Raw genomic sequence first — 17,893 nt, forward strand, 5'->3', positions numbered from 1 at the left:
TTTCATACTGCGGGGCCAAAAACAAAATAAAACAAAACAAACAAAAACCCAGAATTGTATTGTTCTTTTCTAGGGCACAACAGACTAAGATTTGGATTTGTTTCTCATCACACCCACCTTATAGTTAGACTTTGGAATGAATTTTTGTTTATCTGAAATTACCAGTGGCATGTACATGATTCTGTATCTTTCTTACTCAGGGGCAGAGTATTCAAGGGAGCAATATCCAACCCATGCTTCAGATGTTCCAAGTGACTCCTAAACCTGTTTTAATCTTTTTCTGCTTAATGAGAGAGAAGTTAGGGTCATAGAATTTTTATTATTGCTAGTGAACTTATGCATAATTCTAAGTGTTCTTTTGTTAACTGATTAATTTAATATAATCTATTTTGTATGTGTGATCTTGGTTAAATATTAAACCTGATTCTGATTTCCATTTTACTTAAAAGAAAGACACCATTTCCCCAAATGTATACAATTCTCTGTGACATTCAGTGTCTGAGAAATGGAGAGTAAAAAAGTGTAGGGTCTAGAGAGATGGTTCAGCAGGTACGATCACTGCCTGCTCTTGTAAGGACCCAAATTTGATTCCCAGCATGTGCACAGAGGCTAACACCGTCTGTGAATGCAGTTCCAGAGACACTGAGCCCTCTCCTGATCTCCTTAAGTATTATGTGCACATGGTTCACAGATGCACATGCAGGCAACACACAAACACCCAGCTGTGCTTTATAACAAACTTGACGATCACTTTACTTAATGGGATATGTTTTTCTTTCCTAGTAGTAGTTTAAGCACTTTATTTTAAAGTAATTTGTTCCCTGGCATTGTTTTTAGACCTTTATGTTTATTTCTTTGGTTTTTGACATCCAGTCTCACTGTATTGCCCAGGTTGGCCTGGAATGCCCAGGGACTGTGAGAATTCAGCAGCTTAATTTTTTTTTAACGTACATAGTTTTTCCATTAGATGAAAGTATTTGTGGAAAAATATACATAGATTAAAGAGATCTCTTACTCCACAAATACACAAATAATAGTGACACTTCCTGGAGTTTGCGTTTCCAATTTTTAAAACAAAGTCTGACATTGCCAGCGCTATTTCTTTCTGTAGTCTCTTCTTCCTTTTTTTTCTTTCCATAAAAAGTTTATTAGCTTAAAAAAGTTACTCTTCCCTGGGATACTTCTGTCTCTTCTGCTCCTTCCCTCGCTTCTCCTCTCCCTGGTGGTCCCCTTTCCATTGAATGTCATGTGTCATGTTGCCCTCCCCCTTTCTAAACCCGTCTTGATCCCCACTCATAGATCCCTGTCCAGCTTCATAGGGTCTTAAAATCTCTCCATCCCCCCTTGCTGATGTTCTCTAGCTTAGGTTGTAGAGGTTGCATTATAGATGTGTCACTGGTGATTATGTTTTTTTCCTTTCCAAAAAAATTATTTATTTTGAGACAAATCACTATGCAGCCTTGGCTGGCTTGGAACTTGCTATGTAGACAAGTCAGACCTTGAACTTACAAAGTTCTTTCTGCCTCTTTCTCTCAGAGTGCTAGGATTAAAGGCATGCACCATGATCATCTAGTATCTTCCTTCTTGGTTTTCTAAATTATACACTCCTAGTTCAGTCTTATTTTTCTTCTCATGGTTTGACTGTACACACTATTGTTTGAAACTGTAAACTTAAATTCTAGTTTCTCAAGCATAGCATTCCATAACTTTGAAATGTTGTTGCTGAAGTTTTTAGATCACAGGCTAAAACATTTACATGGTATTGTCTTTGCATGTGTTTCTAGGGCTGTCCTCTAACTCCATTGCCTCCAGTTAGCATCGCTATCCGGTTCACATATGTGCTTCAGGATTGGCAGCAGTACTTTTGGCCTCAGCAGCCTCCAGGTGAGGACATTTGGAACTATGTTTAACCTATTAAATGTAGATTGAAAAGAAAATGTGTTGAGAAATTAAAATCATCAATGGTGTTTCATACTAGAAACACCTGTACTCTTTTAAATGTAATTGCTGATTTTGTTGTCTGTGTAATTTTATTCTCCTGAAGAAAAGCTCTCATATCTTCTAGAGATAGTGATATTTTATGTTTGACAATCTAACTGTGAAAGCTGATATGATTTATAAAGCAACCCCTGTGATAGAACATTGTGTGCATTAACATATAGTGAATGATTAAAATACCCATGTTTAGAGTGCTAGAGAAGCCACCCTCATAAGCTGAAAACAGTAATGTAGAAACCTTAGAGCAGCAGTTCTGAACCTGTGGGTTGTGACCCCTTTGAGGGATAAATGGGCCTTTCACAGGTTCACCTAAGACCATCGGAAAACACAGATATTTGCATTATGATTCACAACAGTAGCAAAATTACAGTTATGAATTTAGCAACAAAAATAATCTTATGGTAAAGGGTCACCACAACACAAGGGACTGTGTGGTTGTAGCACTAGGAAGGTTGAGAACCACTGCCTTAGAGTATTGGGAAAAGAAGAAAAATAAATATGTATATAGTCTTAAGGAAGAAAATTGTAGAATATTTTATGTGGAATTAGTAAAATGTCATTAATTTCCTGCTTAGTCATTGATAAGTCATTAATCCAAGAGTCATTAATTATTAGCTAGTAATGTCCCAGGCTATGCCAAGGACTCAGATGTGAGCAAGGCATCACCTACGTTCTAGAAAAGCTCATAGAACCTAATTGAGGTTTTTGTTTGTTTAGTTTTTTCCTGCTTGCTTTGTTGGATATAATTATTCATACGACTTCTTTTAATAACCATTTATTTAATGTTGTGTGTATATGAATGTGCCATGGTGTGCGACATCAGAGGAACTCACAGGACAGCTCGTGAGAGTTAGTTCTTTTCTACCATGTGCGCTCTGGGGATGGAACTTGGGTTGCCAAGCTTGGGGGCAGGCACCTTTACTTGCCAACTGTCTTACTAGCTCCACAGTATTCTTTTTGTAATCCATTTTGTTTCTGAAATAATGTCTGTACTTCCTTTAAAATATTTGTTTTGGTTTGGTTTTGTCTGTCCTGGAGTTCACTATGTAAACCAGACTGGGCTTGAATTCAGAGATTCTCCTGTCTCTGCCTCTGGAGTGGTGTGAGGGAAGGAATGTGCTACCATGTTTGACCCTCTGTTTAAAAGTTCTCATTATCATATATGCATTGTCCAAAGTGATGCTTCATAAAGAAACATTCATGTAAGTTATCAAATATACGTATACATATACTGCATATGGAGAAGACAGTATTTGTCATCTTCCCATTACTGTCTCCATTTGCTCTCTCCTTTAGAGGCTTCATCTCTGCAAACATACATACATTCTGCATATATACATACATGAGTATTGGTACACACACACACACACACACACACACACACACACACACGCGCGCGCGCGCGCGCTTGCGTTTACCCCTAAACATAAAGAAAACATACAATATTTGTTTTTCTGGGTCAGTCTGATTTTGTTTAACACGGTGATTCACTTTCCTGGAACTGACAATTTTTTTATGACACAAGCAAACTATTGTGTATATATATATCCATCACATTTTCTTTATCTGTTCATCTGTTGGTGGACATCAAGGATGGTTCCATATCTGAGCCGTTGTGAATATGGCCAGTATTTTTGTGGTGTGCTGACTTAGATTCCTAGTACAGTTGGATACAATAATTTATTTTGAATTCTATTTATTTATATTTGTGTATGTGTGCACGTGCACGCAACAAGCAAATCAGAAGGCATTGGTGGCTTTTATGTTACTCGGGGTTGTGGGGTGGGGTCGAGGGGTGTCTCCTACTAGGACCCTGTGTAAGGCCAGAGTCTGTCTGCATCCTGGCCTGGCCTCTTTTCTTTCATTTTCTTGGCTTCGGTCTTGTAGGTGCAGGGCTTGTTCACGCAGATTGTCGTCTAGTACTGGGCATTGTACCAAGCCACTTCCGCGTGCCTTGTTAGACTTGGTACCTGTGCTGCTTTCACATGACCCACAGCTCTCAAACTTGGATCTGCAGTCTGCTTCAAATTCCCTTTTCCAGTTGTAGTGTCCCTTGCATGGGTGTTCTAGGCTCTTCAATTACCCTCTTGGGGACCCACTCTGCAGTCCTTACTGTTGAGAGTGAAGGTCCCTCAGGTCCACACCATGCACTCACTCCCCAGGCAGCCCATCTTCATTTTGTCTTCTTTTTGAGACAGGGTCTCTCACTGAACCTGGAACTTAGGACTTGTCTAGACTGACTGGCCAGCAAGCCTTCAGGACTTGCCTGTCTTCACCCTCTAGTTGGGGTTACATTGTGCTTAGCTTTTACAACTGTGTTGGGGACTCCAAACTAATGTCCTTATGTGGGCATGGTAAGCATTGCTTCCTGAGCTCTGCATCATCTTGTCTCCACTCCATTTTTTTTTTTTTTTTTTTGGTTTTTTTTCCGGAGCTGGGGACCGAACCCGGGGCCTTGCGCTTCCTAGGTAAGCGGTCTACCACTGAGCTAAATCCCTAGCCCCTCCTTTTTCTTTTTTTTTTAAAGACACAGTCTTCTGTAAGCCGGATCTAGAAGTGTATTTATGTTTCAAATACATTTAATAAGAGAGGAAATATAGACTTGTAAGTAACTAGAAGACTTACCCCTTCTTTTTTTTTTTTTTTTTTGGTTCTTTTTTTCGGAGCTGGGGACCGAACCCCGGGCCTTGCGCTTCCTAGGTAAGCGCTCTACCACTGAGCTAAATCCCCAGCCCCACCCCTTCTTTTTTGAGACAAGATCTTGCTGTGAATTTCTGACTGGCTAGGTACTGACTTTGTAGCATTGAATTTAAGGCAGCCCTGCCTCAGCCTCCCAAAGGCTGAGATTTAGCTAAAAGCCTCCATTCCATGTATCAAGAAACAGCTAGCTTAGAAACATTTTTTTAGTGTACTGCTTCCAAAGAAAACCAAAATAATATTTTTCATGCTTTATTTTGTTCCAGCGCTGTGGTTGTAAGGTTAGAATAGTTGCTGGGTTAGGGTAATAACTGGAGTTACTATTGTGTAAGTCAGCTTTGGTAGTCATGTATACCACTACTGTCTTGATACTGTTGAGCAGCTTAGAGCACTAATGTGCAGTAGAAGAACTACATCTAAACAACGGCAAAGCGGACGTAAGACATATGCCTTTGGTTTCCAGACTGCGTGCTTTTAATCTGCTCCTGATACGTTTTCGTTCTTCTCCTTCCCAAGGCTACTCTGTTAATTAGTTCTAAACCTTTGCCAAGATAGACCCTTGGTGTGTGTCCCAGTGACAGACTATGTACTTAGCATATGTGATTTAATCCTAACTACCTAGTTCCAAGGTGGCAAGGTCACTAATGATCTTAAGAGGTTCAAGGGGTGGACTCCTACATTGTAATTCTGATTGCTAATAAAGTGTTTGATGATATTCTGTTGCCAGATTCTTTAAAATGTAGATAAAACTGTTAACATTCCTTAGTAGGCTGGAGTCTGGATAAACTCAGCATTTTCTCTTATAAGAGGGAGGAGCCAACAGGAATTATGAGCCAAACACTATGCTTGCCGTTTCATATCTTCTCTTTGATTTTTCTTATACAAAAAAGATATTTTTTGTATTTTATGGGTATGGAAAATTTATATCTGCATTCCAGAAGACAGAATCAGCCAGTTGTGAGCTGCCATGTGGGTGTTGGGATGAGCTTGGGACTTTTGGAAGAGCAGTGAGTGCTATTAACCACTGAGCCATCTCTCCAGCCCTGCTTAATTCTGTTTAATTTTTGTGATATATGAATGTTGTTGCATTTCTCAGAAAATGTAAGACTTAGGAAGGCTGATGTTACATGGTTACCCAGTTGATCAAGTTTGCCTTCATGTATCAGTCAAACTGCAGTTTCCTAGTTCTCCTCATCCCAGAGTGTTACTCATCAACTTTTAATTAAAACTTTTGTACTATTATTTTGCTAATTATTTTTAATGTATCAGTTTATGAGCATGCATGTAAAGTTCAAAGCTCTTAAAGGGACATATTTTGTAGTGTAAAAACTAATCGCATTATCTTTATTTTTGTAAGCATTCTTTAAATTAGAAAAATGGAATGAATTGACTGAAGAATTATTGAGTGATTTAGTCATATTTAATGACTATTTTTAGTAATTAGGGCATAGGTTGTCAAGTGTTGATTTAAACAAATCTGGGTGATGTTTGTTAGTAATAGACTTTAAATTTATGAATTTCCAGTATAGTATTAACAAAGACCTCCATATATATTATGTCAGAGAGAGAAATCCTTTTAATGTCCTGGAAGTATTAGTTTCTCAAGAAGGAGGGAAGTAAGCGTTCAGTGACATTTCCTCTGCTTCCCCATGGAGAGATCATTCACATTGGAAAAGAGGTTCTTTTCTGAATTTCAATGTCTCATCTACGGTCCACAGAGAATTTTACTAATAATGGCAAATCTGGTAATTTGTTAATCAGAAATTTTTGACAATAAAACTGATGAGTGTAAGTTGGTGATTAAATTTCTTAGAACTTAGATAATTATTTCTTTTAGATTTTATTAATCATACTCTTAGAAAAAGGAGAAAAGTATAGGACTATTACTGTCTTGAGTAGTAGTTGAGAAATATTTCACAAGAGTAAAATGTAGAATGGATGGCTCGACTTGAAGGAGTGGATGGTCAGCAGTGGCTCTGCACTGAAGTGCTCTCATTCTCAGAAGCCTGGCCTTCTGCATGCGCTAGTTCCCGCTTAACCTGCTGTCTACACCTTCACAGCACCTCAGAGCGAGTGGTCACCTCCTGAAAGGCTTCTGAACTGGCTGGGATCTCACTGTACGCTTCCAGCTAGCTTGAAATTCACTGTGCAGTGCTTATTTCTACTTTTTTTTTGTCAAATAAAGGAATATGTTTTTCCCTTATTTAGATATAGATGCCCTCGTGGGAGGAGAAGTTGGAGGCCTGGAGTTCGGCAAGTTGCCGTTTGGTGCCTGTGAAGATCCTATCAGGTGAGAATTTCAGCCTGTCACTTGAATTACAGGATTTTTTTTTTTTAAAGTTTATATTGAAGTTCACCTTATGACACCATAGACTGTAGAAGTAATGTTGGAAATAACTGTACTTGCTCCCTCTAGTTTATAAATCACATGAGAACTTTCCAAACTCATACTCTCCTTAAGGTTTGGCAGGCTGTGGGCTGGGGTAGCTTAGTGGTGGAGTGGCTGCGTAGCATAGCCCTGGGCTCAGTCCCAGCACAAAGAATCCATGGCTTGTGGGCCAGATCTGGCCATTGTCTGTTTCTATGTGGCTCATAACAGTTTTAATATTTTTAAAAGTCTGTATAAGAACACACTAGAAGGTAACAGATTGTACATGACTCACAAAGCCAAAATATTGGCTCTTTGGCTTTTGCTTGGCAAGCTGTCCAACTCATTGCTATAACAGGATGTTGTTTCTGAAGTTCATCCACTATGAAGTTCAGCCCTTCAAAGTGAAGGTTTGGTGGTTTTTATTATAGGTTTATTCAGACATCATCACTATATAAGTCTAAAACATTTCAAATACCTCGGAGAGAAGCTGTTCCTTTAAAATTTCTATTATTTGTGTGTGATTGTTCATGTCTTTTAAACTCCTAGAATTCTGTGATAAATTTCATCATCATTCTTTTAAGTTGTGTCCTGGGGTTTAGCTAGGTAATTCTCATTAGGAAACATTTCTGTTCGACTAGGGTTTCATGGGAAATTTGCTGTCTTGGCCATTCATTTTGTCTTTGTTTTTGTGGTGTTACCTGGCATGTAGACATCTTCCTTTGGTTGTATATCTGGTATGAGGATCTGCCTGCTTTAGACTGGGCCAGTGCCTGAGCTGTGTGACCAGAGCTAGTTGGGTAGAGCATAAGCTGTTGAATTGCACCAGGAGAACAACTGAAACCACGGCTCTGGGGCTAGGCCTATGTATATGAAGGGAAGGATGGGATGGGAGAGTGAAAGGGCAGCTGACAGGCTACTAGTGAACAAGATGATTTGGGGCCAGGTATGGAGGTAGACCTGGCTGTGGAGATGGGGCAGGGGCAATTGAAACTCATCTGAGCAGTTGTTTTAAAAAGAAATCCTTTCTAATATGCCAGTATGTGAATGTGCTTTATGCTTATGATATATCACATTCTGTTTATCCATTCAGTTAATGGATGTTTTACTTACATTTTTTGTTTACTATATAATATAACATTTTGTATCTACAAAACAATTTCATATGGCTATGCTTTCCTTTCTTAAACTGGTTGCTTTTAGTTTATTGTACATAGCACTACTTTTTAAAATGTTCTTAAAGTTTTTATTATCACATATTACTTTTACATAGTGGGTTTTATAAATGTATGTATGATGATCTCCTTTTCTCCTAGTTATACCTTAGGGTTTTACTGCTGTGCACAGATACCATGACCACAGCAACTCTTATAAAGGACAGCATTTAATTGGAGCTGGCTTACAGGCCAGAGGTTTAGCTGTTATCATCAAGGTGGGACACATGATGGTTTGCAGGCAGACATGATGCTGGAGAGACTTGAGAGTTCTACACATCTGAACCAGCAGGCAGCAGGAAGAGAGAGTGACACTGGGCCTGGCTTGAGTATCTGAATCCTCAAAGACCACCCAATACTTCTTCCAGCAAGGCCACAGCAGTGTCGCTCCCTATGAGCCAATGGGGCCCACTTTCATTCAAAGGAGCACAGAACCCCTTTCATTACTTTCTCCTGTCTTGTCTTCTGGCGACTGAGTTGCTTGCAGGGACATAGGTGTGGATGTAGGTGGAGGATTATTTACAAGAAGAGTATAGGCAACTCACCAGGGCCTATGCCAGTGACGGTGTCTCCCTTCCCTAGCAACCACTAATACAGCACTTTACATGCATTGCCTTCACAGGATGCACTTCTAGAAATAGAATGACTGGGTCAGAGGACGTACATATAGAATTAAACCTCTGAGCGCATCTCACAGGTTTAACTTTTCGTTTTTAATTTTAGTGAACTCCATTTAGCAACAACGTGGCCTCATTTGACAGAGGGGATCATTGTAGACAACGATGTTTATTCGTAAGTATGTTAAGAACTTCATTCCAATAAATTAATTGCAAGTACTTAGTACAAAGCTTTATTTTTTGAAAAATTTTTAGACTTGTTTGTATTTATTTGTGATGAGTTTTTAAGATCACCTTCCCAAAGGGGAGTAAACTATTTAAATCTTATGATAGTGGTCTCGCTACCATTTAGTGTGTGATTCTCTTGAACTTTTCTTAGCTTCTAAGAATCATTGTAGGAGTGGGAGTATAGCTCACTGGTAGAGTACTTGCCCAGTGTGTGGAAGACCCTAATCTTGACACCCTCTCCCCCTCACTCCCAAATTATTTCATGAAATGCTTTTAAGAAGTAGTGCGAGGGCTGGAAACATGGCTCAGTGGTTAAGAGCATTAGCTGCTTTTCCAGAGGACCTGTATTCAATTCTTAGTACCTAACGGCAGCTCACAAGTGTCTGTAAGCTTGGAGTACAGTGAAAGAAAAAGCATTAGATCTTTCTTGCTCTGGGTGTGGGACAGTGAGAAGCAGACACTTTGTCTTTTCATAGTTAAAGGAAGCTCACTGTATCTGTCGATGGTAAAAGTAACAATATGCGTGTCCTCACTTAGGGTGTTTAGATGCAAAGAAGAAAATAAAGACATAGTTTTAAAAAGCCTGTTGAACCTTAGTGTAAAGTTTTTTTTGGGGGGTTTTTTTTTTTTGTTTGTTTGTTTTTGTTTTTTTTTTCCGGAGCTGGGGACCGAACCCAGGGCCTTGCGCTCCCTAGGCAAGCGCTCTACCACTGAGCTAAATCCCCAACCCCTAGTGTAGAGTTTTTAAAGTTTACATTTATATATCAATTTGCTTTATCCTTCTAGTATCTTATGTCTGTGTGGTGTTTGTGTGTTATGGTACCAGTGTGGCAATCAGAGAATAAATTGGGCTCTCCTACTATATGGGTCCTTCCTGGAGATAGACATCAGGGGATCAGGTTTGGCGCCATCCTCCTGGCCATGATTTTTTTGTAAAAACATACGCATAATACCTCATTGAGCAGATCCTCTACAGTATTCTTTTTTTTTTTTTTTTTCTTTTTTTTCGGAGCTGGGGACCGAACCCAGGGCCTTGCACTTGCTAGGCAAGCGCTCTACCACTGAGCTAAATCCCTAACCCCTACAGTATTCTTTAGGACACAGAATGCTTTTGGGTTTGTCCAAGGTTTGTCGCCCCGCCCCTGTTTTCATTAACAGTGATAATGAAAACAATCCTGCGTAGTTGTTTCTTTTTTTTGTTTGTTTGTTTCTTATTTTTTATTGTAGTCTTTAGTCTCACTTGGTTTTTAGTGCACGTCTCATGATTTTTGAATTTTTAAATTTTGTTTTGATCTTGGTAGTCACTGATTACATATGTGTGCTACTCGACCTCGCTCTCATTCCGTTGCATTGAAGCATGTTTATCAGTCATAATTACTGTCTTTCTCCACTCTAGCGATTTGGATCCTGTTCAAGCTCCCCACTGGTCTGTTAGAGTTCGAAAAGCTGATAATCCCCAGTGCTTACTAGGTAAGGTGCCCTCTGTTCCTTTTCTGAGGATTTCCAGATTGAATGCTGAATACATCTCACCTGTTCACAATATTGTTGTACGTTTTATGACCTCAGATGATGTGTTATAGAAAAAGTACTTGCCAAATACAGTGAATCTTTTATTAACAGCAGTAGCAGGATCTCTTCCCTTACTGAATCTATACTTCAGCGTTCTCTGTAATGTTCTCACATCTTGTTTTGCTTTTCTCATGTTACTCTGTCACCTTTTCCCAGCACAGTCTGCATCTTTAATTGAGCCCTTTGTCTTAGTTAGGGTTTCTGTTCCTGCAACAAAGCACCAAGACCAAAAAGCAAGTTGAGGAGGAAAGGGTTTATTCAGCTTACACTTCCACATTGCTATTTATCGCCAAAGGAAGTTGGGACAGAAACTTAACAGGGCAGGATCCTGGAGGCAAGAGCTGATGCAGAGGCCATGGAGGGGTGCTGCTTACTGGCTTGTTCCTCATGGTTTGCTCAGCCTGCTTTCTTATAGAACCCTGGAGCACTCTCCCACCATGTGCTGGGCCTTCCCCTATTGATCGATCACTAGTTGAGAAAATGCCTTACAGCTGGATCTCATGGAGGCATTTTCTTAGCTGAGGGTCCCTCCTGTCTGGTAACTCTATCTTGTGTCAAGTTGTCACAAAACTAGCCAGTGTACCTTCCTTGTCTTTTGATATCCCCCTTGGCTTGTGATGTGATGGTACAAGAGCATTGACTTAGTGTGTATTGGAGCAGGGCTGCTTAAACTGTTTCCACTTGTGATCCTTTTTTACTGAGACATCTTTACATGACAGGAGGTTTATATAAAATAGGTATGCAGATCAAACAAGTACTGAGAAATGTATTCTAGGATTCTTCGTGTGTGTGTGTATGTGTGTGTGTGTGTGTGTGTGTGTGTGTGTGTGTGTGTGTGAATGCTTTTATTATAGCTGAAATCTGTATATTAATGAAATGGATATGCTTAATTTCACATAAAAATAAATCTTAGCATTCTCAACATTTTTCAGAGTTGATGTCTTAGTTCTGTAATTATCATTTCTGAAAATGTTGCTTTGCATAAATACACAATATAAAATGGCAGGTTATGTAGGGTTATCTCAGAAATTGTTGGAAATTCAATTCTAATAGGATCTTCAGGTTATCAACTCAGCAGTGTTTAAAGTAAACATTCCAAGGATACACTTATTTTATCCTTATATGCTGAGGAGGAATGATAAGAAAATGCTGCCTTTCTTTTTCTGTAATTATAGCATTCTGTTTATACAAAGGCAGAAAGCTTTATAAAAATGCTGTGCTCGGTATCATGCAGTGGTCTGAACTGATTGTGTGGAAGGCAGCATTAATTGAGGCTATGTGGAGTCACAGCATCTGCAGGGCAGAGTGCATCCTGGGAGTTCAGAGGCAGGGCTGTAGAGGAGTTTCCATGCAACCCACGTCTGCACTGCCAGAAACACCTTGGATTTATTACATGTTTGATTTTGAGTTAATTTTCGATCATTCCACATTCAAAAGCCTTTTACTGTCTGCATATTTTTTATGTGTAGAAATCATTCTTAACCACAGTTTAAAAAGCTAGACATTAGGCTGGAGAGATGGCTCAGCGGTTAAGAGCACTGACTGTTCTTCTAGAGGTCCTGAGTTCAATTCTCAGTCACCATATGGTGACTCACAACCATCTGTAATGGGATCTGATGCCCTCTTCTGGTGTGTCTGAAGATAGTGTACTCATATACATTAAATAAATAAATCTTAAAAAAAAAAAAAAAGCTGGGCATTACACCCTTTCTGCCAAGTTGTATCACGTCTGCAAACTTATTTTACTTCTGTTCACCTAGCAGGATTTTTGAAGATTAAGAGAAATACAGCATAACTTTAAAGTATCTTGAAAAGTAGTAATTGCCTTCCAGAATCTATATCTGGAATTGTTACTCTTTTTTATCTTTTTCTCTGCCCCAACCCCCAACCCCACTTTAAGATAGGATCTCCCCGTGTAGCCCTGGCTGGCCTGGAATTCATTGGGTAGACCAGGCTCACTCTGTCCTTGAACTCACAGAGTCTACCTGCCTCTGCCTTTTGGTTGCTGAGATTAAAGAGATGCTTCTTTTTCCTTTTTGTAAGGCTTATTTCTCCAGGTCTTCTAAAACTCACAGATCTTCCTTATTTCCCTTCTTACATTCAGTACACATGAAGATGTTTTCTGTTTCTTCTACTTAGTCATGCCTACCTTTACTCTGTATCACCTGACATTACATTCAACTGATGATTAGTAAAAGAAAATAGTACTTACTAATGACAGTCATGTTTCTTCAAAGTATTTTTTAGTTCTGTTTTTTTTTTTAAAGATTTATTTATTTATTATATATAAGTACACTGTAGCTGTCTTCAGACACACCAGAAGAGGGCATCGGATCTCCTTACAGATGGCTGTGAGCCACCATGTGGTTGCTGGGAATTGAACTCAGGACCTCTGGAAGAGCAGTCAGTGCTCTTAACCACTGAGCCATCTCTCCAGCCCTTTAGTTCTGTTTTTTAAAGATTTATTTATATTATATGAGTACGCCACAGCAGACACACCAGTGGAGGGCCTCAGATTCCATTACAGATGGTTGTGAGCCACCATGTGGTTGCTGGGATTTGAACTCAGGACCTCTGGAAGAGCAGTCAGTGCCCTTAACCACTGAGCCATCTCTGCAGCTCTAGTTCTGTTTATACATATAATATGTTTAATTCCTTCAGAGTTTCATACTTTTTTGTTTAGCTCTTAGTCATTATGTGTTATTCATCAAATGTCAGTTAGCACTTGGCCTGTATGGTAGCTAATAGTGGAGAAAATGGTCTGCCTTGGGTGAGTTTGCCTAGGGCCTTAAAGAGACGGCATTGTCAGTAATGAGTGTTGAACAAAACACATCCTAAGCTCTTGAAGCAGCGGCCTCGTCAGTGGAACAGAGAAGTTGGTACACACCTCCCAGCATGCTAGGGTGATGAAGCACAGTAACCATGTGTATGCACGTCACTGAACCAGCGTGCTGCTCACAGGAAGTGCAGTGTGTGTGGGATCGTAGTTGATGTATTACATTGGCAAATGTGCCTACGATGACCTCCAAATACTTTCTTTTTCTTCACCTTATCTGGTGGCTTTGTAATAACTTGAGAAGCATTCTAATTTTAAGTTACTGTCTCATGACCTCACCCACCTCTTCGTATAGTTTTTAATGACAAAATTACTAGAATTTTCTATATTCCTGGAAAAGAAATCAGGAAATGTTAGTTAATTCTAAAACTCAAATGTACACTTTTTTTATTTTGTTTTGGTACTGAAAATTCTTGTTAAACTTGTTAAATTTATTGGTGCAAACATACCCCTCCCCCCTCTTTTTAGAGTCACTATCTTATGTAATCCAGGCTGGTCTTCAGTTTACTGTGTAAGTTGAGGATGACTTTGAATGCCCCATCTTTCCCCCTCTAGCTCTCAAGTGCTGATATTACAGGGGTGCACTGCCATACACGATTATAGTTGAAAGAAGCTGACGGGGGGAAGACAGCAGCCCTCCCCCAACCTCCTAATAGAAAGCTTTGTGGAAGAGAGTCATGGTTCCATGTGCAGCTTCCCAGGGTCTCAGTTCTTGGGAGGCCATGGCAGGAAGGGAGCAAGGTCATGACCAGCCTGCTGCTCTCTATATAATTCTTTTATTAAAAATGTTTTTTATTACACTTATTTGGCATTCAGGTACCATAGCTTGTATGGGGATAGAGGCAACTTGAGGGAATCAGTTCCTTCACCATGTGGGACTGAGCTATCCTGTCAACACCAAGCATAACTCTGTAGCTCTTGAAAACACAGGAGATAATTTTTACCTTTATATCACTAATATCAATCAAAGATGTAATAGCTTCACATTGCATGATTTCTTTATCCTCTAGGAACATCTTCACAGCTTATTTTTAATATGTGTGTTTAATTATTTCTGAATTATTGTAGGATAACAGGAAAAATGATGTATAATAATACTGGTACTTCTATGATTTAGTGATAATGGATATTGGTAACTTAATATTATGAAGTGTATTGTGTTTTCATTCATTCTAGAAGGGATTTTTTTGTTTTAGAAATAGGAATAGAAGCATCTTATTGAGAGAGAAAGCATTCTTGAGACTGGGAATAGGCTAGTGAGCTCAGGGGAAAGCATGTATCCCAAACAGGAGGATACAGAGGAGGGACGCTTCTCTGTCCCCAGACGGAAGAAAGGAACAAGATCACTTCTGAAATAGGGTCAGTTTTTATCTTCCTCACAAAAAAGCTAAGACAAGGTTTCTCTGTGTAGCCCTGGCTGCCCTGCAACTTGCTCTGTAGACCAGGTTGTCCTCGAACTCTGCCTCTGCCTCAACTATATCTTTTCAGTGCTGCTGCTGCTGCTGCTGCTGCTTCTTCTTCTTCTTCTTCTTCTTCTTCTTCTTCTTCTTCTTCTTCTTCTTCTTCTTCTTCTTCTTCTTCTTCTTCCTTCTTCCTTCTTCTTCCTTCTTCTTCCTTCTTCTTCCTTCTTCTTCCTTCTTCTTCCTTCTTCTTCCTTCTTCTTCCTTCTTCTTCCTTCTTCTTCCTTCTTCTTCCTTCTTCTTCCTTCTTCTTCCTTCTTCTTCCTTCTTCTTCCTTCTTCTTCCTTCTTCTTCCTTCTTTCTTCTTCTTTCTTCTTCTTTCTTCTTCTTTCTTCTTTTTCTTCTTCTTTCTTCTTTTTTCCTTCTTCTTTCTTCCTCCTTCTTTCTTCTTTCTTCTTTCTTCTTTCTTCTTTCTTCTTTTTTTTTGAGACAGAGTTTCTTTGTGTATTTCTGGCCACCCTGAAACTCACTCTGGTAGACCAGGCTGGCCTTAAACGCCCAAGTGCAGGGATTGAAGGTTGCAGCCCCACTGCCAGGCTTCCCAACCACCCCTTACCTTATAGCTTTGTTAATAGATATGTGTCTTTGTTGGACTGATTTCTCTGACTTAAACGTCAAAAATGAATAACTTTTTTCTCTATAGGTGATTTTGTTACTGAATTTTTAAAAATTTGCCGTCGAAAGGAATCAACCGATGAAATTCTTGGACGGTCCACATTTGAGGAAGAAGGAAGAGGTAACCTGCTTTTCCTTTTTCCATTTTCTCCAAAATCTTGCCTTTGCTCCTTGGCATGTGTTCTGGCAACTTTTTACTCACTGTGAACTGAGTGGGAGCAGCAAGTGTAGATGGCGTTGCTGGCCTCTCTGTTCAGGCTTTACCAAAGCAAATGTACTTGAGCACTTCCCAACCAAAAAATAGTAATACGGTATCTGGAAAAGCAGAGTTTTAGATGTCCATATTGGAAGTCTCCAGAGGAACAGTAACTTCCGTGATATCTTTGGCATCCATGTTTATGTAAAGCAGAACACGTGAGTCAGAAGTTTATAATTGTAGGATTCTGAGAACATTTAATACTTACGCAAAGAACCCAAACATGTAAATGTCATCATCAGCTGACTGACCACTTTTCCTGCAACTTTTGGTGATATAATTTGCATTCATTTCTACTTTATAGACGTTGCTGATATAACTCATGCTTTGTCAAAGCTGACTGAACCAGCACCAGTTCCAATTCATAAATTATCAGTTTCAAACATGGTACACACTGCCAAGAAGAAGATACGGAAGCACAGAGGAGAAGAATCACCCCTGAACAACGATGTTCTCAATACCATTCTCTTGGTAAGTACTGCCTTGCTTCTATGTGTATCTGCATAAGCACATGCTAATTATATACCCATTCCTTCTTTATGACAAGCACTGAATTAGCTTAAAGTATAATCAAAGTTCCACATTCAGAGACTGGTTAGTGGGAAGACAAGGTGTACTGTTACAGTCCTAGGTTGCAAGTTAGAAACAGGACAAGGAGGTAGTGAGAAGAGAGCAGAAAGTGTGTGTGTGTGTGTGTGTGTGTGTGTGTGTGTGTGTGTGTGTGTGTGTGTGTGTCTGTCTGTCTGTCTGTCTGTCTGTGTGTCTGTCTGTCTGTGTGTCTGTGTGTGTGTCTGTGTGTGTGTCTGTTGTGCTAGCATGCACAATGGAAGTCGGGATGCTTCCTAAAGAGGTTCTGGGTGCTGAGTAAGGTTTTGCTAGGGATCAAGCCTAGGGTCTTCTCCATGCCTGTGCATGTTGACCAGTGGTATTTGTATCTCTCCCTGAGAGAGATCAGCGTAAGGACGAGCAGGTAGCTGGAAACCCGCATGAAAGCACTGCCCTTTTGTCTTAACACCACTTGAAACAGATCAGTTTGTGACAGGAATTGAACTTTTCAAATGTTCTTATGACAGTAGCCTACAAAAATCTAATGAGGACTAGAGAGGAGAAAAGAGGGTCAAGGTGTGTCCCAGTGTAGTTGGAATTGGTGTAGCCAGGGAGCCACATGGCAGGGTGAATACTGACTTCCTGCACAGTGCTGAACAAATCACTGCAGGTTTTTCATCTCACAAGAGAGGCTGGTACTCTGTAGTACACGCCTTTAGTCCCAGCACTTGGAAGGCACAGGCAGGCAGATCTGAGTTCTGTCTACATAAAGTTCTAGGACAGCTGGAAATGCATAATAAAGAGCCCTTGTCTTAAGAACAGGAAAAAAAATGAAGTTGATAATACTTGGTAAGATTGTTATAAAATTAAAAGACCATATGTGGTACTACCTGGCATGTAATAGGCTTTTATTAAATGATTGTAATCGCAGGGAAACCCTTCTAAAATAGTGCAATAAAGGAAGGGCATGCTGTATCTGGACCTGATGCTGACTAGTGTCTTGCCATTTTTCTGATCAAGACTTTTAGATCTTTAGCTGGTACATTATAAATATGTGAAAGCTGAGAACTGGACAGTGCTTGTAAATATGTAGCTGCCACCGGCACTCGGTGCTTTCTAGTTACTTTAGTCTTCATGAGTCTGTTAAATATCGGTTAAAAACTAGAAAGTCTGAGCATGCTCTATAATATGTCAAAAGAAGCTAGAGAGATTGGTTAGCAATGTCAGACAATCATCACGATACTAATACAGGAAACTAAAGCTCTGTGGAGAAGGCTCCTTAGAAATGTATCCCAGGGACCTGGTACGGTGGTATGAGCCTAGCATAGGAAGACCACAAGCCTAAGTCTAGCCTGGGCTTTATAGTGAAACCTTGTCTTCATAAAAGTAACCTTAAAAAAGTGTTAAAGTGTAAAACTTAACTGTTTAAGTGTTAAAGTGTCAGCCGGTTGTCATCTGCACTGGACCCCATCCCATCTCTGTCTACGTC

General features: G+C 39.7%; 1 protein-coding gene across 2 annotated transcripts in view; it reads left to right on the plus strand.

The window, feature by feature from the left end:
- The window catches only part of Rab3gap1 (RAB3 GTPase activating protein catalytic subunit 1), a 73,923-nt gene that overhangs the window by 37,556 nt on the left and 18,474 nt on the right, over positions 1 to 17,893 (plus strand). For both annotated transcript variants that reach the window (NM_001402314.1, NM_001402216.2), the window contains 6 exon segments: positions 1,785 to 1,884; positions 6,904 to 6,985; positions 9,001 to 9,069; positions 10,519 to 10,592; positions 15,631 to 15,723; positions 16,163 to 16,329. In NM_001402314.1, the coding sequence (NP_001389243.1) occupies positions 1,785 to 1,884; positions 6,904 to 6,985; positions 9,001 to 9,069; positions 10,519 to 10,592; positions 15,631 to 15,723; positions 16,163 to 16,329 (585 nt within the window).

This window comes from Rattus norvegicus, chromosome 13 (assembly GCF_021556685.1).
Source record: "Rattus norvegicus strain SHRSP/BbbUtx chromosome 13, alternate assembly SHRSP_T2T, whole genome shotgun sequence".
Classification (NCBI taxonomy): Eukaryota; Metazoa; Chordata; class Mammalia; order Rodentia; family Muridae; genus Rattus; species Rattus norvegicus.